The sequence below is a fragment of the Myotis lucifugus genome, unplaced genomic scaffold (assembly GCF_000147115.1).
Source record: "Myotis lucifugus unplaced genomic scaffold, Myoluc2.0 scaffold_211, whole genome shotgun sequence".
NCBI lineage: Eukaryota > Metazoa > Chordata > Mammalia > Chiroptera > Vespertilionidae > Myotis > Myotis lucifugus.
Genome location: NW_005871259.1, coordinates 1,159,373 through 1,183,560, shown reverse-complemented (window position 1 = coordinate 1,183,560; position 24,188 = coordinate 1,159,373). Strand labels below are relative to the sequence as shown.

Below are 24,188 nucleotides of genomic sequence, written 5' to 3'. Positions count from 1 at the left end.
CTGCAAAAGGAGTGCTGGCAGCCTGGACTCTGTCCTCCCCAGCTCACCTCAGACTGCTGACCTTCACCCTGACCCAGGCATCCAATCTGAACCCTTCCCACAGCAGCTTTCAGGAAATCCTTCCTGTGATCTAGCTTTTCCCTGCTCCCCCATTTACCTGTCTTCCTGGGAGAGGCCTGGACCGGCACTTCCGGAGGACCGGGTGCCAGAGGATGCACGATGGACCCTCACCCCCTGACGGCACCTCCATCTCCACCTCCACCTCGGCGTAAATGTTGCTGGGGGCTTCCCCAGGGCTGCCCCGGCCCATAGCATAGAAGGCTATGGGTTCATCCGGCTCGTGGTAGATGGGGTTGGAGGGCTTGGCGGGCAGGGTCCGGCAGAGTCTTGGCGCTGGGCTTGTGTAGGCTTCGGAGGACAGCAGAGGTTTGGCGGGGACGGGAGGCTTGGGTCTAGGCGGCTGGGAGGGCTAGGAGAGAGTGACGCCAGGGAGGAGAGTGGGTCAGAGCAACCAGGAGCCCAGCCAGAGCTCTGCCCTCTGCAGACACCCCCTCCTCCCACTGACCCCACTCCTCACTGGCCATGCCTCCTTTTTGTCTCCTGGGTCCTCACCTCCCTCTGCCCTGCCTCCTCCCAGTTCCTCCAGCCCAATACCTCCTTTGGCTCGCTGCCCCCCTCTTTCTGCATGAGGGCTCTGGGCTTCTCCTTTTTGAGGACTGGGCTATACTGGGGGTGTGGGTCCTGGCTTTTGCTTGCAGCGTCTGCTTCTTCAGTCCTTAGGGAAAGTCCTGCTGGCTCAGGAGTCTGCAGGGAAAGGAGGCTTGAGGGACTTGGTTGAACAGGGACAGTGGGTGGGGCGGGCAGGTGATCCAGGAGGACAAAATAAACCAGTCCAGGTGGAGGATGGGGCGAGGGGCACGGAAATTCGGACTGTCCTGGGTTCCCTGGGTGAAGAAGAGGGCACAAGGATGGCAAGGAGACAGGGGGGTGGGGAGGTCGCTCTGGTCACGGCAATCTCTAGCATTGAACTTAATTTCACCTGCAGCACAGGGCCAGGCTGGTCTCCGTTTGTGCCTGTGGTTGTAAACATGCAACAAGCCTGGAGAAGTCTTTAGCCTAATATTTTTTGGCATGAGAGATCTCCAAGACTGCTGTGCCTACGTTTATTTCTGCAGGTGCCAGAGGAATACTTTATGGAGAGATCAGCCAGATGTTTTAGGGCCGAGAGACCGCCTCAGAGGGGATGAGCCCTACAGTGGGACGCTTCCCTCCCTCAATAGGTGTGCTTTTAGTTCAGCATTTAGCCCTGGGTCATGGATGCCCCCAGGTGGCTCAGGCCATAGGCTTTCCTTGTGCTCCTGCAATCCGCCAAGTGCACGTTCCATCTGGAGGCCTCCAGGCGCGGCAGGCTTCATGGATCCAAATCGGAATTCTTATTCCCTGCCCCCTCCTCCTCCTCTCTCAGCATTCCCTTTATGAATAAAAAGTAATACCTCCCTCCCCCCCTGCCATAGCAGTATCTTAGGAGTCAACCTTGACCCCTCCCTGCCCACATCTGATGGAACACAGCCCTGCTCCTTCCACTGCCTAAATATTGTTACATCTGCACACTTCTCTCCCTGCCCACAGCCACCACACACAGTCCAGGCCTCTTAAATCCTCCCGTGTTATCTTGCCCTTTCAGCCCACTCTCCACTCTACATGCGTGAGCCTGCAGAAACTCACCTAGCAATCCTTCGGTGGCTGCCCCTTGCTCCATGATAAAGTCCAAACTCCAAAGAGCTTGAGTGACAAGACCCTTTGAGACCCTGTTCTGCCTTCAGCTCTGTCAGTTCCAGCTGGTTCCCCTCACCTCCAGACTTCCTTACACCCCGTTCTCACTGCTCCAGAACCTTCAGGTCTCCCCCTATTCCTCACAAAATTCTACAAGAGTTGCCTATAAGGCATAGTTCCCACTTTTAACAAAATATCATTTTTAACAAAAGATTTTTATTGATATTTAGAGAGAGAGAGAAACATCAATGTGAGAGCAAAACATCGATTGGCTGCCTCCTGCACACCCTCTACAGGGGATCAAGCCCAAAATCCAGTCATGTGCCCTGACCAGGAATCAAACCAGCAGCCTTGCAGAGCATGAAATGACACCCAATCAACTGAGCCACACCGGCCAGAGCGACCCCACTTTTTTGAGCTGATTCCAGTCAAGCTCCAAGAAACCATTCTTGCCCAGGTCCCCAGTGAGTTCTTGGCTAAATTCAATGGTCAGTTCTGGACCCCTAGGCACTTGCTCTTCCCTGACTTGCTTTTTTTTTTTGCTTGGCTTCCAGACCATCACACTCCTGGTTTTCTCCTCTCTCTCTCTGCTCCTTCTCAATGTTCTTTGTAGGTTCTCCCTCATTTCTGCAAATGCTGAAGACGTGGTAGTCCTTTCTTTTCCATTTACACTCACCCCTGAGTGAGATTTCACCCCCTCTGAAGGCTTTAGAATCAGTCCAGCTACATGCTGATGACTAAATATTTATCTCTAGTCCAGACCTCTCTCCCAACTCCAGACCCGTGTATTCCAACTGCCTACTTGATGTCTCCACGTGGACATCGAATGGCCATTTCAAACTGTACACGTCAAAACTGACCTCCTGATCTCCACTGCCCCCAGACTTGCCCCTCCATAGCTTCCTCCTCTTGTGGCAGGATAGGAAGAAGCTGGGGAAATTCCTTGATAAGTGGAATAAGGGAAACCGAGACAAAATAATTAAACAAGGCCAAACACTTTGAGCAATTTACAGCCAGCTAATGAATCACAAGGTTTTATCTTCCCTAACCAAGGACACTTAGGAGCAAATGGTTTACACGTTTCAGACTGTCCTGGGGCAGACCAGCCTCGGTCTGGTCCCTCTTCAATAATGTTTGTTAAAAGTAAAACTAACCCCCGACCCCTCTGTCTGCACATTCTGATGAATCAATATATTGAAGGACACACCTGAAAAGCTAATGAACATTCTATTGAGACCCTCTCCTAAGACCTCCCCTAGGATTCCACTGGGCCAACGGAAGATAAGGGCTCACAGTGCTCAGCTAGTTTGTCTCAGTGGATAGAGCATTGGCCTGTGGACTGAAGGGTCCTGGGTTCGATTCCAGTCAAGGGCACATACCTCGGTTGCAGGCTCGATCCCCTGCTGCATGTGGGAGGCAACTAATCAATGTGTCTCTCTCATAACAATGTTTCTCTCTGTCTCTCCTCCCTTTCACTCTCTAAAAACCATTGAAAAAATGTCCTCAGGTGAGGATCAACAAGAACAAAAACCACAAGGGCTCGCAGCGGATTCTTGTTAGAGCATGCCTACACCTTGTGTTCATTGTCTGTCTCCTCTCACTAGAATGCAAGCTCCATGAAGGCAGAGATATTTTGGTCAGTTTTGTTTACTGTTATTTCCCCAGACCAATGCCTGGCACAGAGTGGTCCCTCAGAACTGCCTGAACTTCCTCAGGGAGGTGATTCCTGACACAGCTCTCCTCTCTCATCCACCCTCACACTTGTTTCCCATTATTTGTCTCTTTGCTGCTGGTTAGTAAGCTTTGTGGGTCTGGAACCATCTGTCTGTCCATGGTTCTATTTCCAGAGCCTGCAGCATCTGGTACATGCTGGGTATTCAGTAAATATCTTTTTCCCCCTCAAATATGTTTTCATTGATTTTTAGAAAAAGAAGGGAGAGGGATGGAGAGATAGAAACATTGATGAGAGAGAAACACTATCGATTGTCTGCCTCCTGCATGCCCCCTACTAGGGATCAAGCCTGCAACCTGGGCATGTGCCCCTGACATCTTGGTTCCTGGGTTGATGCTCAACCACTGAGCTACACCAGCCGGGCAATAAATATCTTTTAATTAAAAACAAAACAAAAACGCAAAACAAATGGCCTGCCTGACCGGGTGGCTCAGTTGGTTGGAGCATCATCTGAGGCACCAGGGTTTCGGGTTGATCCCTGGTCAGGGCACATACAGGAATCAACCAGTGGATGCATGAATGGGTGGCACAACAAATCGATATTTCTCTCTCTCGCTCTCTCTCTCGCTCTCTCTCTCTCTTCCTCTCTCTCTCAAATTAATAAATTAAAACAACAAAACAAAATAAAACCCACAAATGCCCCATGTGCCTGACTGGGTCCTCAGAAGCCATGTCTCTGGCTGGGCTGGTCTCAGGGATTCCCGCCCAGCGTGCACCCTCTCCACGGGCTTCCCACGGAGAGGCGGGCAGGAGCGGGGCCGGGCAGTCCTCCCGCCGGAGAAAGTGCCCGGTGTCCCGGGCTCTATGAGAAGGGGCGCTGGTCAGGTGAGGGTGAGGGTCAGGGCAGAAGGGGGGGCCAGGGGGAGGGGGAGGGTCAGGTACCTGGCGGGCCAGGGGCTGGCTGAGCGTCTCCCCGTAGGGGCTGAGCGGGGACCCCGAGTAGTGGCGCAGCAGGTCCTGCAGCCGCGCGTGGGCGCTGTCCTCGCCCAGCACCACGTGGCGGCCGTCCCGGAGCTGGGCCAGCAGGAAGTGGCGGCAGCAAGTGCGGCTCCTGGGGGGCCCAGTCGGGATCAGGCCTGCGCCCCAACACCCCCAACCCTCCCCGCCCCGCGCCAGGGTGTCCCCCTCTCCGCAGGGGGATGGGGAGGAGCTGCAGGCGGGGCTCGCCTCCGCCGCACCCAGCCCCGCCCCTCCGATCACCCCGAAGCCGCTTCCTGGTCGCGGGCCCGCCCCTCACCTGTAGGTCAGCACAAAGGTCACGGCGCTCTCGCTGAACCGCACCAGGTAGCATCCCTGCGGCTTGGTCTCCAGCAGCCGTTCGGCCTCTCTGCGGTGACGGAGGAGAAGAGAGAACGGGGCTCTGACCCTTCCAGCCTTGACCCCTGTTTCCCGGGCTCTCACGGGGGACCCCACCCCAAACCAGGTGAACTGGTGGCTGGAGAGGGGGGGATGGGAGAGGGAGGATGTGGGCACTGCTCTTCCGCTGCAGGGCCTGGGCGTGGACGGGACCCAGAGGGCCCACCCAGGACGACTCCCAGCCCTGCATCCTCCCGGCCCCATCCTGGAGGGGCCGCTGGTTGTGGGCTGGTTGTGGGCTGGCGGGGAGTAGAGGGGGGGGGTCGCGGGGAGTGAGGTGGTGGTGGCTCTGGGGGTGGTGTTGCGGCCGCCCCAACAGGGATGGTAATAGACTTCTAGGTGTCAAAAGTCAAGCTGACAGAAGTGAAGTAGAAATGGAGGAGGAGGTAGGAACTGCAAGGGAGGCAAGAAAGAGGAGAGGGCTGGGTGAGCCCGAGGTAAAGATGGCGGGAGAGCCTGAGAGGCAGGTGGAAACCATGAGGATTAGAGGCCGTAGATACAGGAGGACAATTGAGTCTATGGCAGAGAGGGGAGACTGAGGCACAGAGGGGGGTGGACTGGAGCCTCTCCAACCATCTCCTCCAGGAGAGATGCCTTGGGGAGTGGCCTGGGAGCCTCCGGACTTGTAGCCCAATCGACGCCCGACTGGCTGCGGACCCAGGCCTTGCCCCTGCCCCTCTCTGGGCCTGTTTCCTCCTGGTGACTCACCTCCGAGTGATGAAGCCGTGGAACCAAGGAGGGGCTGCCCCGCGCTGCAGGAGCCCACGGGCCTGGGTCTTCTGGAACCAAGCCCGGGTCTCCGCCTGCAGGGACTGGCCTCCTTCCTTAGGCACCTCCTCAGCCTTCCCTGTGTCCTCTTGACTGGAGGCAGCCCCCGGGGCCTGGGGAGAGGCCTGGTTCAAGGAGGGAAAGACGCCATGATTCGTGGGCCCTCTCCTGACTCCAGGCCAGCGGCCACCTTCTCATTCTTATCCCAGACCCTCCTGGACATGGGAGGGAGCTCCCAGCCCCCATCCCAGTTGCCTATTTTAAGTCTAATTGCCCAGAAAGTCCTTCCTAAAGTGTAACTTAAATCCCGTCTTCAGCTCCCGCTGTCTGGTTTCAGGGAAATTTCTTCCTACTTCCCTCTTGGCCTTTAAGCCAGTAGCGTAAGCTGTTAAATTGTGCCTAAACGGGGGTGAAGTCTTCCAGATGGACAGAAAGTCATGCCCGGGCCTGAAGGACGAAGACTGTGATGCTGGTGGTCACCCCAGAGGCCAGAATAAGGGAGAGCTCACCCTACAGTAGGAGGGACTGCGCGGGTTGGCAGGGAGGACCTTCTCACCACTGGGCAGGCGAGAGGGACTGAGATGGGATGTGCCAGGCGAATAGAAGCCTCGGGTGAAGGTGCCGACGCCAGCTTCCAGGACTCGATACCCTCACTGTACCTTGGTCGCCTGGGGACTCAGCTGAGCTTCCCAGGGACTGAGGAGCAGCTCAGCGCACGAAGGAGGGACTTCCCACCTCCTTTTCCTCTGTGCCCTTGCCCTGTAGGCAGCCCCAGACCGCTCCTGCTTTCTCCCGTTGGCCTCTGTCCGTCTGTGTGTCCTCACCCAGGGGAGGCTTGGGAGCAGATGCAGGAGCTGCACCCCAGGTTCCCACTCACCACAGCGTGGACATCTGGGGCTCGGGGGCTGAACGGGGCCTCTCCAGCCTGCAGGGCCTGGAGTCTGGTCTCCTTAAGCAAGTCCTGGCAGCTTTTTCGAGTGAAGTCCAAGGGCTGGAAGGTGGTGAAGGTCGGAGGGGGGGTGTTGTGACTTCCTGTTGGCACAAAGAGGACGGAGGGGCTCTCGGTGAGGGACTGCCTCTCTCTGCTGCCCACCCTCCCCCAGGCTGAGAGGTGCCTCTGACCAGGACCTGGAGGACAGGGACAGTCACGACAGCAGGAGAAATGCAGGTAGGACAGTGGGGGGAGACGGGGGAGTTTATCAGGAAGAGGAGTATGGAGCCAATGAGGCGAAGAGGGCTGAGGCAGCAGAGGGGCTTGTTGGGGGCAACTGGGCACCAGGAAAGCAGGTGGATGTCAGCTGGTCGTCTGGTGGCCTGGAAGTCAGTCCCACAATCAGGGAGCTGAGACAGATCTCTTTATTTTAAAAAAATATCTTTTTTTTATTGATTTCAGAGAGGAAGAGAGAGGGAGAAACATCAAAGGTGAGAGAGAATCATCGATTGGCTGTCTTGTGAAGGTCCCCTCCAGGGATCGAGCCAGCAACCTAGGCAGGTGCCCTGACTGGGAATTGAACTGTGACCTCCTGGTTCATAGGTCGACGCTCAACCACTGAGCCACGCTGGCCGGGCCAGGCAGATCTCTTTAGTGCAGCCCCTCTTCTGGCCTAGGGTCCCCTGGCTTCCCCCATCCCTCCTCCCTCCTCCCTAAGAAGCACACAGCAGACCCTGTCACCTTTGTTCTCAGGGCTGAGGGGACCTGCAGTCCCAGAGAAGGAGAAGGGGTGGTGGGCCCCCTGCCAGCTCTGGCTTGCGGGAGGGTTCTGGCCCAGGGGTCTCCTGTCCCCTCCCACCCACATTCTTAAACATCACACTTACCTTGGGGGCTTATCTGGGCCAGGGGGAGCTCCATGGGGGCAGCCTGAGAAGGAGCCCAGGAGCCGGGTGTGTGTCTGTGCTCTCAGAACGTGTGCACACTCAGCAACTCTTCTCTCCCCCTGCCCCCTGGGCAGGAAATGTCGCTCTACCCACAACCCTAGCCCTAGCAGAGCACCCACGTCATGGAAAGCCATAAGACAGTCGTCCCTCCCCCGGAAGCCAGGCAGCTGAAGGTGGTGGTGGTGTGGTGGTGGGTGTTTGTGTCAGTCGCTCTGTCTGGGTGTTAGGAAGTCCATTCTGCTATCTGACCTCGATCCCCCCTGATTCTTTCTTTACTCCCTCACTCCAGACGGGGACTTCCCTTTCTCTCTCTCTGTCTCCATCTCAGCTTCTGCTCTGAGCAGTGGCAGTGGGGATATCAACCTTAGGGAGATAAGCCCTAAAAGGTGCTCAGGATTATGTTCTTGGGACACCTGAGGAGGGGAGCAGGCAGGGCTGCAACAGGAAGGACATAGGTCAGACTACTGGAAGGACATTTTGAGGTCATATGAAATCTGTGAGACAAAGGGTAGGGAGGAGGGGGCCTGGCTTCATCCTCCAACAGATACAGAAGTGGGTTAGGGCAAACCAGGCAATCCTGGAGGAAGGAGGGAGAATTCCCTCCAACTAGGCAGACTGTCAGTTAGTAGTAACACTGTTAGCAGTTGTTAACGACTTCAATGCTGATGTCTTGCAGGGGGCTGTGTCTCCTGCTGCACTAGAGGACCAATCCCATTCTCTCTCATTTGATCCCTCACGAATGAGAAGGGGACGGGGAACATTATCCCCATTTTCCAGAAGGGAAAACTGAAGCTCAGAGAAGTGCCTTCGCCAGGGTTTTTCACTGTCTCAGAAGGTGGTGACAGAGTTGGAGCAGGATCTAGATCTCTTACTAATCTCACCGTGATTTAGGCCAACGGTCCTTGACTATGTGCCAGGCACTGTTCTTGGTGCAAAGAACCCAGAGAGAAAAAGGATCTTGTTTCAAGATGTCAGGTGACATGATGCTGTATATAGAAAACCCTAAAGACTCCACCAAAAAACTGTTAGAAACAATAAACAAATACAGTAAATTTGCAGGATACAAAATTAATGTATCAAAATCCACTGCTTTCCTATATACTAACAAGTTTCTGAAACTTCAGAAAATGAAATGAAATAAAGAATTCCTTTTGCAATTGCAGCCAAAAGAGAAACAAAGGATGTGAAGGACCTATATACTGAAAACTACAAAGCATTTCTAAAAGAGATAGAAAAAAGACAATGAAATTGAAAGCTATTCCATATTCATGGATTGGAAGAATCAACATAATTAAAATAGCCAGCCCCACCAGTGTGGCTCAGTGGTTGAGTGTTGACCCATGAACCAGGAGGTCAGGATTTGATTCCTGGTCAGAGCACATGCCCAGGTTGCAAGCTCCATTCCCAGTAGGGGACATGTAGGAGATGGTCAATCTATGATTTTCTCTCATCATTGATGTTTCTCTCTCTCTCTCTCTCTCTCTCTCTCTCTCTCTCTCTCTCTCTCTCCCCCCCCCCCTCCCTCCCTTCCTTAGTGCTAGGGTGCAACATCTTGTCCTTGCCAGCAAGCTGCAGACCAGGGCTTTTGGGAAGGAGGTGGTGACCAAGGGCATCTGAGATCTGTGTCCAGTGTAGCTAGGATGATGCATGCTGTTGATAGAACCAATGCCTTTCTTCGCTTTTTTGCTCCTCCTATCTGCTGTCAGGGAACAAAACCGATGAGGTTTTGTTTTTACCAGCCCTTCCTTTGTGTCCAGACTTTACCAATAGCCTACTATTACCTTGTATAATAAATTACTGTTTTATAAGTAACTGCCAAGGGCCGGCCTTGTGTTATCTGAGGATTACCTGGCACCACTTTACAAGCAGGAAAACAGATCAAGGCCAAGAGACTTAGCTTCAGTCGCACGAGAACATTAGTTTCAATGGGGGGCTTCCGCTTAGGGCTTCTAGGCTCTGTGGGTGAGGAGGGAGTGTCTGCTGTGAGCAAGCACTGTGCCGAGTGCTTTACAAGTATGAGCTCATACACCCTTATGACAGGCCAACGATGATGCTCATTACCATTCCCACTTTACAGACAGTGGATCTGAGACTCAGGGAGGATAAGCAACTTGCTCAAAGTCACACAGTAGGGAAGGGGGCAGTAGAACAAGGTGGTCCGACTTCCTATCACAGGTTGCCATCTTCTCCATCACCTGCCCTTTAATTGATGGGCAGGAGGCCGGGGCCGTCTCAGCGCAGCCCCCTGAAATGCCAGGGCTCTGGGCGGCGATGCCCGGTGTGGCTGGAATTCCGCTTTGCACGGCCCGCTTCTGGAAACTGCCTGCCACTTGGTGCTAATTGCAGTGGAAGCATTTTTCACTTTTAAAATGGCATCACTCTCTCTTTGCCTGGAGGCCTGGGCCCAGGCCAGCAGCACGGGCAAGCGGAGGGTTTCCTCAGCCCCAGGTGCGGCTGACCCGTCCCACAGCAGCTCTGTCCCAACGCAGGCCAGGCCACGGGGCTGCCAGGAGCCTCACGTGTGTCCACATTCCATCAGACGAGTGTTACTCTCTGAGGCGGTGCCTGCTTCTCACCTGGTTTGTGTTTCATCCCCTTCCACCTGATGCCCAGGTCCCCTGGGTCAGTGACTTGATCTCTGCCAGTTGAAGTGCCTCACCTGGAAAACGGGAGAGATCACCTCCATGGACGGAGCTCAGAGAAGAGTTTGGGGGCATCTGGGCTGAACCTTGATGAGAAGTCAAGGGTGAGCAGGGTGCCCTAGGGACAGGGGCAGTCTGGGCCAAGACTTGGGGCATGTGAGGAACACACAGGGTTGGACCGATTTGCAGTCTCCCCTTCTCTCCTTCTCTCCCCCGCTCTGGGCACGTGGGGAGCGTGTGCACCGCCAGCAGTTCTCAGGCTGAATTTGCTGTTAGAGCGCATCGCACCATGCTCCACAGCAAAGGACGGAGCTGGCTGGAGTGGCTGCGACAGGAGGGCCGGCGCCAGGCAGCCAGCTGGCCTGTGTCCAGCTGGGCCAGGGTTAGAGCTGGCAGTGCCCAGAGGAGGGGGGGGGAGAAGGAGACGAGGTTAGTGAGAGAGAGAGAGAGAGAGTTCTTGGTGACTCGAGTCAGGTTCCATGGCTGCTTGGAGGTGATCAGGAAGGGAGGCGGGTGGAGAAGTGTAGAGGATCCTCATGGTTTCAAGAGACCCCAGAGAACCCAAGGAAGCGCAGACGTTCTGAGGAATCTGTGAAGCTCAGGGCATCAAAGGCCCCAGGAAGCTTGGGGGTCAGGACAGTGTGTTCAAGAGAGCTTGGGGTCTCGTAGACTCTGGGGGCTGGGGCGCCAGGTCGAGGGATGGGGAGGCTTAAGGTTCCCATTCTCTCTCCTCCAGCTGGTCCGGAGTGTAGACTGCAGCCGAGAAGGAGTCAGGGCAGCAAGTCCTGCAGATTGCTTGGTGCCTCCCTGGCGGCTAAGGGCCTCCCATGTGGTCCGAACATCACCCACAGCCGCTGAGGAGGAGGCAGGTGGGCCTGCAGGTGTCTTGGGTCAGGCATCGTGCTGTGGGGTGTGCGGTGGGCTTTCCATGTGACAGATGAGCCAACCTGAGGCCAGGAGAGTAAATAATCAACAGTTTGCTTAAGCAGACGAGTAAGTGTGTGGAACTAGGATTCAGCTCCGATCTGGCTCCGACGGCAGTATCTGTTCCTCTTCGCATGCTCTGCCCCTGGCTGGTTTGCTATCACTAATTCACTGAGCATCTATTGAAAACCTACTATGTGCTGGAGTGTGTGGTAGTTTCAAGGGCTACAAAGAAAAATCAGACACGAGGGCAGAAGAGATACATAGACAAACAAGCCCAGGCAATTCAGAATGACAGGAGCTAAACTAGAGGCATGAGGTCCAGGAGTGGGAAGGAGTGGTCCATCTGCCTGGGGTGAGGGCGTATGGGGGAAAGAGGTCAAGGAAGGTTCCAGAGAGGAGGTGGTGGCTGAGAGAGCTGGTTTAAAGGGAGCAGGTGATCCTCAGGATAAATGGGAAGCGGGGGTGGAGGAGAAGGAGGAGGCTCTGGGTGGGAGAAGCAAAGCGAGTGATGGCGCGGAGGCTAGAGCTGCAGTGGCCGCTGGGGATGGTTTGGGTGTGAAGGGCAGAGAGCTGAGAGCTGAGGCTAAGGGGCCAGCCTGCCCGGGAGCTGTGTCTTTAGCGGGTTGGCACTGGGGAGCCATTGAGGGGCTTTCAGAGGGAAGTGAGATGAGTCTCACTGCCGATGCTGACAGCCCGGCTCCAGCACAGCTCTGTGAGGGCTCATGGAGGGCTGCAGTCCGCCGTCCGGGTGCCTTTGAGCCGAGCGGGCCCTGCGTGCCTCCAGGGCAGAGCCCACGTCTTGCCCACCTTTGAGACCCTGTCACCCACTGCATACCTCCTGTGAGCAGGTGCTCAGCACATCATGAGGTGCTCGAGGTGGTTGGCGCTGGGGCCCGGCAATTGCACAAGCCAGCATCCCTGCCCACAGGACTCATGCCCGCCCCTCTCCAGAGCTCAGTGCGGACACCGGGACATCGCCGGCAATGACACTGCCAGCTCCGTGGCCCTGCTGCTCAGCGCGGTGATGCTGCTGGCCTCCTGGGCTGCTGGACCACGCCAGGCGGAGTGAGGCTGCCTGGATATCTGGATCACCCCAACTCCGGGGTATCTGCCCCTCTCCAAAGCCAGGAGAGGCAGCGCCTGCCCGGGATCTTGGCTGGCTGAGTAGATATTCCAGCCCCAGCGTCGATATGCCCTTCGTTCGGCTCCTGGGAAGGCAGGACATCTGAAGAGTTTGGCCTCTTGGACTGAGCAGGCCAGTAGCTTCTCCTCCACCGCTGTCACTCCCACCACAGAGGAGGAGAGAGAAGAGGTGGGGCCCCTGGTGAGCCAGTGGTGCCGATGGGCAGAAGGGAGGTACTCCCAGGATAAAGATGTGGACAAAGAGGAGCGCTTATCCAGGGCACAGGACATGCCTCCCTGCCCTCTCCCCTCCTTCCCCCACCCCAGGGGCTGCAGCTCTCAATCACCAGGTTCTCAAATCAAACGTCAGACAGAGAAAGGATGGGAGGCTGGAGAGGCCGTGAGGAGGGAGGAGCAGACGGAAGGGGTGGGGAGAGACAGAGGCAGGGAGACGGGAGGTTAGACCCCCTTTATGCAGCTGCAGGGGGAGCTCAGAGGCCCCCTCAGGGCTTCTCACCCACCTGCCCTTTTGCTCTCTTGGGTGCGCCCCCACCCCCACTGGTGAGCACCAGCCTGGAGACCACATGGAGACCTTGTGTTGGGGGCGGGGCACATCCGGAGGGGGCAGAGGGTCACTCAGGTTCCCTCCCTCTCAGGTTGTGCTGGGCTGGTCCTGATGCATGATTTCACAGGACAGGGGGACTAGGCAGAGGTGCAGGGGGAGAGGGAAGGTGGCAGCAGGGAAGAAGTTCTGAGAAGGTGGAGAAAGATTCTGAGCTGAGGACTCTTTCTCTCTCTGAGAGGCAGAGAAAGGAGAGAGTGTGGACAGCAGGGCAGAGGTTGACAGCTGAGTCAGGCAGAAAGCAGTGCGATGGAAGCGAGGGGCCACCAGTGTCCATCTCTCTGACGACTGACAGGAGTGAGGCGGGTGGCGGGTGCGGGGGCGGAGGAGGCGGGATGGCCAATTTGGAAGCAGAATCACACCAGGGAGAGACCTGCATTCGGGAAGGCCACGGGCTGAAATCTGATAAGGGGCAGCAAGTGCTTTGTAAGCTGCGGAGCACGTAGAAATGATTGTCGTTGTCTAATTGTGAGAGGCTGTAACTAGACGCTGCAGGAGCCCATTCGGTGCCAGGGAGAGAAGGCCACGCTGCCCTGCCGCGTGGAGGGGCAAGTGACAAATATTATGCGGGCCACTGTTGGCCTTTGCACGGACCGACGCAGAAGAACATCTGGAAGTGTCAATGCACATCTGGGAGGTGGGACTGTGGATGATTTATATCTTATTTCTGCTTATCTGTATCTTCTCTTTACGATTTTAAAAGCACATACATTATTTATAGAGTGAAAAACACGCAGTTTGCTTTCAAAAGGAGCCTCCCTGTGCGGGTGGTGGAGGGTGCGGGGGGGCGGGGGGGGGTGTGAGGTTGGGGCCTGCAGCCTGGCCCTGCCCTCTCTCTACCTGGTTGGGTGCCACGGAGTCTGACCCACACGCATTGTCCAAGAATGTCTTTCCTCCATGTTCTGGGCTGAGCCAGAGCGGTTGTTGTGAACTTGGGATGGGCAGCATGTTTTGTGTCCGGGGAAATAAAAAACAGGCAGGAGATAGAGCAAAGCAGACACTTCTCAGAGATTTCCTGGCAACTCTGCCCCCCTCCCCCCACCCAAAACAGCCCTTTGCTTGCAGTGTCTTTGGGGCCATAAAAAGTGAGGGCACCCTCCCCTCCCGACCCCGAAGGATCAGCCTCCACCTCTAGTGGCTCTCACGCACCCCTCATCCTCAGCACCACGCCTCTTGCCTTTCCCACCCCCCCCCCCGCCCCACATCCTCTGTCCAGCTTTGCTTCCCAGTCTGAGTGTGGACCATCACACCCCGAAGGTCCCCCCACATTCTTCCCCGCGGGGCCCTCACCCTCCTCTCTTTCCCAGCCTAGACATTCCCTCCCGGGTCCTGTGAGCCTGCTCTTCCCTACCTGCTCAGAATAATCTCCAATATCAATCATTCCTTATGCTGGGAAGAGCTTTCCAGTTCCAACGTGTGTGCGTGCGTGCGTGTGTGTGTGTGTGCGTGTGTGTGAAAATTCGCTTGAGAGAGAATGCGTCAGTGATCTGAGAGGCGAAATGACTTGCCTAAGGTCACATCACATAGCCAGTCCTTGGACGTCCAGCGCCTTCCCCCACCATCCTGCCTCAAGGGCCGAAAACCAGCTGAATTGTCCTCTCTGTCCCTCAGCCCCTTCTCTCTCTCTCTCATCTGAAGTCTTCATTCACTCTCAGTAATTCCTATGGAGGACAAATCTGTCTTTTTTTCCGTGCCATAAGGCAATCTTCCATAGTCATTGTTTTTGATGTGAACTTTCTTAGAAATCTGTCTTGTTCCTGTTCACTTGATAAGAATGTCATCTTGTGCTATTATGATGTCAATATTCTGCTTTATTTCTATGTTTTTCACAAACTAAGGAAAACAGTTTCTTTAAAAATGAAGACATTTTCTCCTATTAATTCTGTATCGTATTTACAGCGGAGGAAAAACTGTTTTAACCAAAGTGTAAAATGGTTAACGGTGGCAACTGATAGAGTCTGCTTAGAGTTTATAAAAAATGTATACCAAACAGACATTCATAAATAAAACAGGCACTTGGAAAACTCCTTTGAAAGCAGACCTAGGGATGTCACCTACATCCTTTGCACAGATTTTGTTAAAATGCCAGACTTAGAAACGTACCGTCAGGCAACCAAGTGCACACGGAAAGGGACTGTTCCATACAGCTTTCCGTGGCTTCGTTCCGAGTGACGGATGCAAATACCGTCTGTGAAGCCTGAATCTAAATCTTTCACTCCGTGACAGACTTCTTCTGTGAAGTCTGAGCGTATGGCATTGCCTCCCGAATCTTTTGGGCCTTAGTTCAGTCAGCATCAGGGGTGCTTGACCTCAAGCTCCTGACTCTCTACCCAAGGCCTCACCATGTGCCCTCTCCTCCCCTCTGACCATGTGCCAGGCCCTCACAGTACCCTCTGCTCTGGCTCCATCGTAGCCTTACCAGCCTGGATTCCTAATCGGGTACATGTTCATCCTCCCTCATCCTCTCCAGGGATGGACAATGCCACTAGTGTCCACTCACTAGTGACTCCTTTCGACAAGTGGCCCAGCGGGGCTCTTACTCATGGCAGGCAACAGGAGAGGGCCCAGGTGCTCACACCTCTGACACCTGGGCAAAGACAAGCATGGGGAGGAGGAGCCAGAACACTGCCTTTCGGCCCCACAGAGATGGGAGGAAACCAAAACCCACCTCTCACTCCTGGGGCAGGCAGTGTTGGCCCCAGGGTGGTGCCTGGGAGCCTCTAGCAGGAAGGAAGGAGACCTTTGCTGTGGGGACATGGCCCTGTACTAACATCTCCCTTGTTCTATCCCCCAACAGAAGGTTGGAGACAAAGGCAAACAGCTTGTAGACCAGGAGGAGCTCCACAGCATTCTTCACACCAGGCAGGAGAAGGTCCACAGTCGACTGCTCCCTGTCATCCCATCCAACACCCTGTACTGGCTGGACAGACTCGGGCTCATAGGAAGACATACATTTTGGCATCTAAGAAACTGGAAAAGTTTCAGTAGAAAAGGTAAGAAGACTTGAAAGCTTAAGAAAGACAAGTGCTTATAAGGAGTGTTTTTTTCCATCCTTTTCCTCCTTGTTCTTATTAATATTAGTTATTTATTTACACAAATGGTTTTCTCAGGACCATGGGCATGATATGCTATTTTAAGTTGTTTCTGTGTTATAAAATCTATCATTTATTGGCAATTCCTCAGTTTTTCTCATCAAACTCATATGAAAATTCCTACAATTGAGTTTTAAGTATAATAGTGTATCTGACACGAAGCAGTTCCTAAACATAGATGTCAAATTTCCCCAAAAGGGCCCAGCTGCGTGGTTCACTGGTTTGAGGGTTGACCTATGAACCAGGAGGTCATGGTTTAACTCCCGGTCAGGCGACATGCCTGGGTTGCAGGCTCGATCCCCAGTGGGGGGCTTGCAGGAGACAGCCAATCAATGGTTCTCATCATTGATGTTTCTCTCTCTCTCACTCTCCTTTCCTCTCTAAACATCAATACAAATATTTTTAAAATTCCCCCAACGGGAGCCATTATGAATTTGGTGGACTGGAAAGGTTTCAGGAAGTATTATGAATCTTCTTGTTGAAAAATAAAGGCAAAAAATAAGATTAATTGTAGGTATCATTTATCTTTAGTAAAAAATAGCTCTCGGGACGTATTAAAGGAAGCCACTGTCTGCAAGGCAAGGGGATGAAGCGACTTTGTCCTTATGGACTAAAACGTACGGAACCATCACTGACATCAGTGAGTGTCTGTACACTAGTACTGATGCCCACAGGGGACACAAATTCTCATTCATCTGCCATCTTTAAGGCATATAGTTGGTTATGCTTCAGAAAAAATTATCTCAAGTTTTTCTTCCGAAGACCATGACGGTGAGAAGGGAGATTTGTGCATGATAGCATATAAATGACTTTTGCAGAAGTTAATTAGAATGATGAGACGCCCCTGGCTGGGCATCTAAGACCTGGTGCCCTGCCATCCAAGCTCCTTGGACCTGGAGCGGGCACAGTGCTATGGAGCTGACCTAAGAGCATGGAATCATGAAGGGTGTTTCTGGACTCTCTCTTTTAGTCACTGCATTTCCCTCTATGCCTCTGTGGTAAGTGTCCATCCCTCCCGCCCAGCTGTCTCTGGGAGAGGAGACCCTCCTTCCCTCCACACAACTCCCCTGTATAGTTGGGAAGTCCCTTCTGAAGTCTAACCCCCATCTCTCCTGCTACCTTGGTTAATCCACTTCTTTCCTAGGGCATGGCTGGACGTAGAGTTTGTATTCTAGCATCCCTTCATCCTTCTCCCCAAAGTTCTTGGCCAGCCACCACCTGCTCATCTTTGGAGATGGAGCGCAGACAGAATTTTTCTGAAGCTCTCTTTCCTTCTGCACCCAATCCCTTCCTTAAGCCCCTCCACATTCAGATGACCAGCCTTCTGGGCGTGCAGGGTCCAGCACTGTGGAGGTTAGGGGGCATGGGTGGTGAGGAGAGGCTTGAACCCACTGCTGCCCTCCGGGCCTGTGCAAGTTCAGGGGCGCCTGTGTGCTCTGTGTGAGTCTCAGATCCTGGGTTTCTGTGTGGAATATCTCCTCCCTTTTACCTGCTGGAGGCCTCTCTGAGACCCAAAACACAGCGGAGGAGAGACAATCTTTCCCCCCTAAGCTGTGGTTCCGCCAGCAACCATTAGGGGCCACTGTTGCTTCAGCTTCCAATGACAAGTGGGTCAGGGCAGGGGTGGGGGACAGGCGGTCCTTAGTGCCCACCCTGACCCTGTCAGGGGCGTGGATATGAAATTGTCATAGACTCATGCCCAGTCCACTCAGGTGCCTTAATGAGCTGTGGTTTGTGGGACAGCTGCTGGAGTGAGCAAATCTCTTCAGACTCCAGGTGTGTGGCAGGGAGTGGCAGCGTATGGCAGCGTGTGGCCGCAGGAGCTATAGCCCTGAGAATCTGGATGCAGGAAACGCTGGCACAGGATGCTAAAAAGTCCTGAGCTATGACCAACCCCTTCCGCTGCCCCCCTTCACCAAGGTTTTAAGTCATTCATCTGTGGTTCTTTCCCTTCAAGTGCCCTGATGGCCCTGGCATAAGAGCTGGGAAATGAACTCCCCTGTGCTCCTTCAACCTGCCTCCAGGGCGTCTCTGCTGGGGGAGGGGCGCCAGACACACAGACTCTGCTCTGATTTGTGTCTCCTGCCTCCCTGAGTGGCATTGAGCAGGGACTGGTGATGTCCTCAAGGCGCTCCCCCGCCCCCTGTTCTGCCCACTTCAAACCATGTCTGCCCATGGAGGCAGCAAGGGAAAACTTCACGATGAGGTGTCAGGATGGGTTGGTGAGGCTGGGAGGCCAGACACAGGGTCCCCTGCTGGCTCAGCCACTTCTGCAGCCTGAGCTCAGACAATAGGATGGTCCTGCTTCACTGCCATGGCAACTCTGGCTGCTCGGGTCCTCAGGAGGTGGTGTTTGACAGCAGTGTATTCATCCCCTATCACTGCTTCGGGGTCACCACCTCAGATCTCCACGGAAGGAGGGAGGGAGGAAGCTCATCCAGCGTTAACCCCAGAGAGATGAAGAGACAATGGGCTGCTGGGGACCAGGGTACAAACAGACATTGGCATTTATTGTGGCTTCCCCAGAGAGGGGAGGGGTGGGGGCAGGAGCGAGGGCAGGGAGGAAGCAAACCTCTTAAAGCCTTTATAATCAAAAGGTATGAGGGAGATTGAGGGGATGAGACTGGGAGGGGTGGGGTGATTCACTCCAAGGGATTTTCCAGGGGAAGAGGAAGGAGGAGCACCAAGCTTGGAAATCCCTGCGATGGCAAAGGAGAGGAGGAAGTGAGGGCAGGCCTAAGGGCCAGGCTGAGAACCGTTCCCCCTGGGGTCTGAGGCAGAGGGTAGGCGGTGACACGCAGAGGTGAGAAAGGCAGTTATGTGGACCGTCCTTCCCAGCAGCCCAAACATGGACAGAGAAGGGTCCAGGCCCATTCTGGCCGCTTATCTGGTTTCAAGTGTGTTGATGGTCCCAGATGTCCACAGAGACCTGAGGGCTGAGGGTGGGGTTCTCCCGACAAGACCTCTGGGGTGGACAGGCCCTCGCTTCTTAGTCTGAGAAGGGGCTCGGTGAGGGCCTAGTCTCCGCTCCTCCTGGGACCTTGCTGCCTTCCTCAGGGAGGACTCAGTGAGTCTGCTCTGACCAACCCCCCACCTTGCCTGCCCCTGCTGTCTGCCCCTCCCTTGGCCACCCCATAGTCAGGGGGTATGAAAGCCTGCACATCTCTCAGCCACAAAGGTCAGAGCCCTTCCTCTCTGCCCGTGGGAGGCCAATCAGACAGGGAAGGGAGTGCCCCTCGGTGCCCTGGACCCCCGTTTTGAGGGCTGCAGTCTGAGGAAGCCCCTTTTGGGGACGGTGGGGAGTCGGGCTCCGCATCAGTGGGCAGGAGGGAAGCCCGGGGCCCCCGGCACTCTGGGCTGTAGTAGAAGGAAAGGAGGCGGAAGGAAGGCCGCAGCTCCTCCTGAATGCTGTCCAGGATGTGGGTGAAGGTTGGTCGCAGGCGTGGGTTCTGTTGCCAACAGCGGCTCATCAGCTCCTGCCTGGTGGGGTGGGAGGGCAGCGTCAGAGGGTCTACATCCCCTGCCTCTTGTACTGAGAGGGTCAGTCAGGATGAGTTGGGGGGGTGGTCACAGGGGAGTAAATGGGCATCATAATGGGGGTTTAGAATTGGGCTCAGAGCTGGGCATCGTGGAAGTGAAAGCATCAGAGGAGGTAGACCAGGTCCCAGGGCAGGGGACAGGGGGAGGCAGAGCAGGGATGTGGAAGGGGCAGGCTGGGTGACTCACAGCTGGAGGGGACAGCTCTCTAGCTCCTCCAGGACCCCACCATCCATGACAAACTTGAGCACCTGCTCATTGGACAGACCCTGGTAGGGTTGTTCAGCCAGGGTCACGATCTCCCAGAGCACCACGCCGAAGGACCTGGAGGACACACAGGAGGGCTTGAACCCAGCACCCTTCATGAGGGATTGCACCCAGGCCTCGCCCCAGACCCCACCCCCGCATCCCCCGAGCCCTCTGCTCCAGCCAGGCCCCACCAGACATCCGAGTGGGTGGTAAAGATCCCATCTTTGAGGGACTCGGGCGCCATCCAGCGCACGGGCAGCAGCCCCTTCCCGCCCTTGCGGTAGTAGTCTGTCTCATACACATCTCGAGTCATCCCGAAATCTGGAAAGCAAGGGGGGAGAGGGTGTGGAGCAGCAGAGCCTTAACCAGCAGGAATACCTCTCCAAATCTCTCCACCTCCAGAGTATAAGAATCCTGGAAAGCGAGGGCTCTAAGTATATCAGAGACTCTCCCATCCGACCCTTCTGTACTTGGACAGGGAGACTGAGACTCAGGGTCGGGGGTGGGGGTGGGGGGGACTACCAGGGACAGAGCTGTGGACCAGGCCTGGGTGCTTGGGTACCTAGCTTAGGAGGAGTCTCTCAATTCCTCGGATTGCCCCCACCTGCCTGGCACCCTCCATACCCCCAATCTTGACGGTGAAGTCCTGGGACACCATGCAGTTTCGGGCTGCCAGGTCTCGGTGCACAAACTTTTTGGCAGCAAGGTAGGCCATGCCATCTGCAATCTCACCAGCCATCTGAATCATATCTCCCAGTGCTGGCCGTGGGAGCCCAGGGTTATTCTAGAGCCAGGAGAGGGGACGGGTGACGAAGGAACCTAGAGGCGGACTCCTCACCAAGGATTACCCACCACAACTATGCCCGCGTTTTCTCTGACTGTTTTCTCTGACTCTCCAGCACGTTGGCTCAGAGTCTTCTCCCAGTCCTCACCTCTGCCTCGGGCCGCAAAGATCGAAGATGGCTCTTGAGGTCCCCACGAGTCATTAACTCCATGATGACCAGAGTTGGCTGGCCCTGGGACACCACGCCCAGGAGACGTACCTGAGAGGAACAAAGAGCCTAGTTGCAGGTCCCCTCAGCTCTCCGTGACCCATCTGGCCAAAATCATGGCCTGCTGTGACCACTCTCTGACCCAGACACCAAACCTGATCCTAACCCCAAGCATAAGCATAACTCTAATCCTGGCCTAACAGTGACCATGACCTTGATTGTGTCTGACTATCATCCTAGTCTTTATGATTGGCCCAACTCTGACCTTGATCCCAATCATGATCCCAATAATGATCTTGACATTCAATATTGACCCCAACCATGACTAATCTCAGCCCTAGCCACGATTCGATCATGACCCTACCATGACCCTGGTTTGACTCTAACCCCAACCATGACCTTTACCCCAATTAGGTTCCTAACTACAATCCCAACCCTGACCTTGATGGTACCCTGACCTCATCCCTGACACTATCCTCCTACCTAATTATGACCCTGACAACGCCACTGAGCCTCCCTTACCACATGGTGACACTTGAATGCCTTCATGACAGAGGCTTCCTTGAGGAACTCAATGCGTTCTCGTGGGCTGGCCAGCTCATTCACCGTCTTCAGGGCCACAGGTGTGGTCTCCTCTCCAGCCTCAAGTCCTTGTGCCAGCCCCTCATATACCATCCCGAAGAAGCCCTGGCCCAGTTCCCGAATTATGGAGATCTGCTCCCGAGGCACCTCCCACTCGTCAGGGATGTACACTGAGAGGAGGTGGGGGTCACAAGGCAAGGATACTGCTGTCTGCCACTCCGCCTCTGAAGGGCTCGGGTCCCATGGCTGCCTGCTCCAAAAAGGTCTCCTGCAAGTTTGCCTCTCCACCCCTCCTGTCTCTTGTCCACACCACCTGCCCACTCACCCCCCGACCTACCATCAGAAGCACTGAAGTACTCTGGATTCACAGAGGCATAGAGGGTGCTGTTTCTGCAACAGAAGGTGAGGGGGTCAGGCTGGAAGGTCCCCAGGAAGGAAGGAGCAACATCAGAGGGCAAGGAAGAGGGACAATGCAAGGAGGAGGGAAGTCCTGAACACCCTCGGCCCTGGTCAGGATGACCACTAGGGGAGCTCTAAGCACTCTCTAAGCTGGTCTGGGTCTTCGTCCTTAGACCCAGGGAGTAGGGAGGACAGTGTAGAGGGCTCCTGCCTCCTCAGCAAATCCTTAGACCCCAGCTAACCAAAGCCCTGCCCCCATTTCCCTCTTTTATTCAGCCCCAGGAGGCACCTGACAGAGAGGAAGGGAGAGGGATAAAGAGTTAGAAACATCGATGAGAGAGAAACATCGATCAGCTGCCTCCTACACACTCCCCACTGGGTATGTGCCCGCAACCAAGGTACATGCCCTTGGCTGGAATCGAACCTGGGACCCTTGAGTCCACAGGCCGATGCTCTATCCACTGAGCCAAACCAGTCAGGGCCCCATTTCCCTCTTTTATTCAGCCCCAGGAGGCACCTGACACCAAGCATCTACTCCCTCCTGATTGCACTGACTTTACGCTGAGGGCTCATGGAGAGAAGGCGGCTGGGGGCCAGTAGGACCTGTTCTTACCTCTTCTTGCTGTAGAAGAAACCAAGGGCAGCAAGAATGATGAGCAGCATGAGTCCCACGGGGGTGACAGTGAGAAGGTGCAGCCCCCCGGAGTCCTCCTCCTCTGGTGGCCAGTCAGTGGACAGGAACAGAGGGCAGCAGAGGGTGGGGTCAAAGGTGGAGAAGTCAGGGTAGAGGACACTTCTCTTTCCTCAGTGGGAGGTGAGGAGGGGGCGAGGCTGGGATGGGGGGCCTAGGGACCTGGTGGCGCTGTTTGCGAGTACAGGTCTGGGACAGGGGCTGTGTGTACCTGAGCCAGGGATGTAGAAAGCGACACTTTCGGTCCAGGAGCCGTTGCCAGCCAGTGAGGTTGCCCGCACTCTGGCGGAGTAGTTTCCCGGGGGCAGCAGGGCCAGGTGGACGCCCCCAAACTTGGCATATCGCAGGCGGGACACACACAGCACTGTGGCCTCCTGAGGGCAACACAGAACAGCTGGCTGGGAGAAGGATGGAGGCACAGACTGGGGCTGGGTTAGGGGGCCTTCTGGGGTACCGACCTCTCCCAAGCGGCGGTACTTGATCTCGTACTTGAGGATAAGTCCATTGGGGTCCGATGGCTCCAGCCAGTGCAGGAGGACACTGCTCTTGCTGGCCGCCTCCCAGGCCACCTTCCCTGGGATACCATCAGCCTCTCCTGCGGGAGAGGGCATCAGCTAGCCCAGCCACAAGGACAGTCATGTGCCCCTTAAGGATGTTTCTGTCAATAACGGACCACATATATGGTGGGGGTCCCATAAGGTCATAATAGAGCTGGGAAATTCCTATTGCTCCTGACTGTGTACCTGTCCTAACGTCATAGCACAGAGCATCACTCACCTGTTTGTGGGGATGCTGGTGTAAACCAGCCTACTTTGCTGCCAGTGTATAAACATATAGCACATACAACTGTGCATAGTACATAATAGGTGATGATAACAAACGCTATGTTACTGGTTTTGTATTTATTATAATATACTTTCTGTCATCACATTATTATTATTTTTAATCCTCACATGAGGATATGTTTTTATTGATTTGAGAGAGAGAGAGAGAGAGAGAGAAACATCAATGTGAGAGAGAAACATGGCTAGGTTGCCTCCTGTGATCACCTCAAAGGAGATTGAACCTTCATCCTTGGTATGTGCTCTGATCAGGAATCAAACCTGCAAACTTTTTGGTGTGTGGGAACGATGCTCCAATCAACTGGGCCACCCAGCCGGGCTGTCGTTATTTTAGAGGGCACTCTTTCTACTCATAAAACGTGGTCGCTGGCAAACAGTATGCGGTGTTATGGCTGCTGCATCTTGCGTATTAACTGTGCTTCTTGATTGCATTTTCTCTTGTGCTTGATTTAATTCGTGTTGTTTTGTACAGTAACATGCTGTGCAGGCTTGTAACCTAGGAGCGATCGGCTATACCATACAACCTAGGTGTGTAGTTGGCTATACCATACAGATTAGGTGTGTCGTAGGCTATACCATACAGCCTAGGTGTGTCGTAGGCTATACCATACAGATTAGGTGTGTGGTAGGCTATACCATACAGCCTAAGTGTGTCGTAGGCTATACCATACAGCCTAAGTGTGTCGTAGGCTATACCATACAGCCTAAGTGTGTAGGAGGCTATACCATACAGCCTAGGTGTGTAGTTGGCTATACCATACAGATTAGGTGTGTAGTAGGCTATACCATACAGCCTAGGTGTGTCGTAGGCTATACCATACAGCCTAGGTGTGTACCATATAGGCTGTGTGAGTGCACTCTCTGATGTTCTCACCTTCAAATACAAACTCTAGGGGGCTAACCTGGGAGGTTTGAGGAAACGCTAGGATTACGGGGACTGGGAGGAGGATGAAAGCAAGGCCCTGGGGTTAGCTGGAGCTCAAACTC

At 54.7% G+C, this 24,188-nt stretch overlaps 2 protein-coding genes across 3 annotated transcripts in view; both read right to left on the bottom strand.

Moving 5' to 3' along the window:
* The window catches only part of SH2D2A (SH2 domain containing 2A), a 9,227-nt gene extending 1,741 nt beyond the window's left edge, over positions 1-7,486 (bottom strand). Inside the window, exons 1-7 of one of the 2 annotated variants that reach the window (XM_023761591.1) lie at positions 7,445-7,486; positions 6,586-6,661; positions 5,570-5,794; positions 4,743-4,871; positions 4,388-4,556; positions 655-804; positions 158-469 (exon numbers count right to left, since the gene is read on the bottom strand). In XM_023761591.1, coding sequence (XP_023617359.1) covers positions 158-469; positions 655-804; positions 4,388-4,556; positions 4,743-4,871; positions 5,570-5,794; positions 6,586-6,661; positions 7,445-7,478 — 1,095 coding nt within the window. In that variant the 5' untranslated portion in view covers positions 7,479-7,486. The remainder of the gene's footprint in view (positions 1-157; positions 470-654; positions 805-4,387; positions 4,557-4,742; positions 4,872-5,569; positions 5,795-6,585; positions 6,662-7,444) is intronic. The other variant, XM_023761592.1, reaches the window with a different exon arrangement.
* An 11,602-nt stretch (positions 7,487-19,088) lies between these two features.
* The window catches only part of INSRR (insulin receptor related receptor), an 11,327-nt gene continuing 6,227 nt past the window's right edge, over positions 19,089-24,188 (bottom strand). Inside the window, 11 exon segments of the mRNA XM_023761527.1 lie at positions 19,089-19,389; positions 19,636-19,770; positions 19,887-20,016; positions 20,320-20,479; positions 20,628-20,738; positions 21,210-21,439; positions 21,607-21,659; positions 22,282-22,384; positions 22,571-22,733; positions 22,818-22,954; positions 24,076-24,103. Of these exon segments, the coding sequence (XP_023617295.1) occupies positions 19,089-19,389; positions 19,636-19,770; positions 19,887-20,016; positions 20,320-20,479; positions 20,628-20,738; positions 21,210-21,439; positions 21,607-21,659; positions 22,282-22,384; positions 22,571-22,733; positions 22,818-22,954; positions 24,076-24,103 (1,551 nt within the window).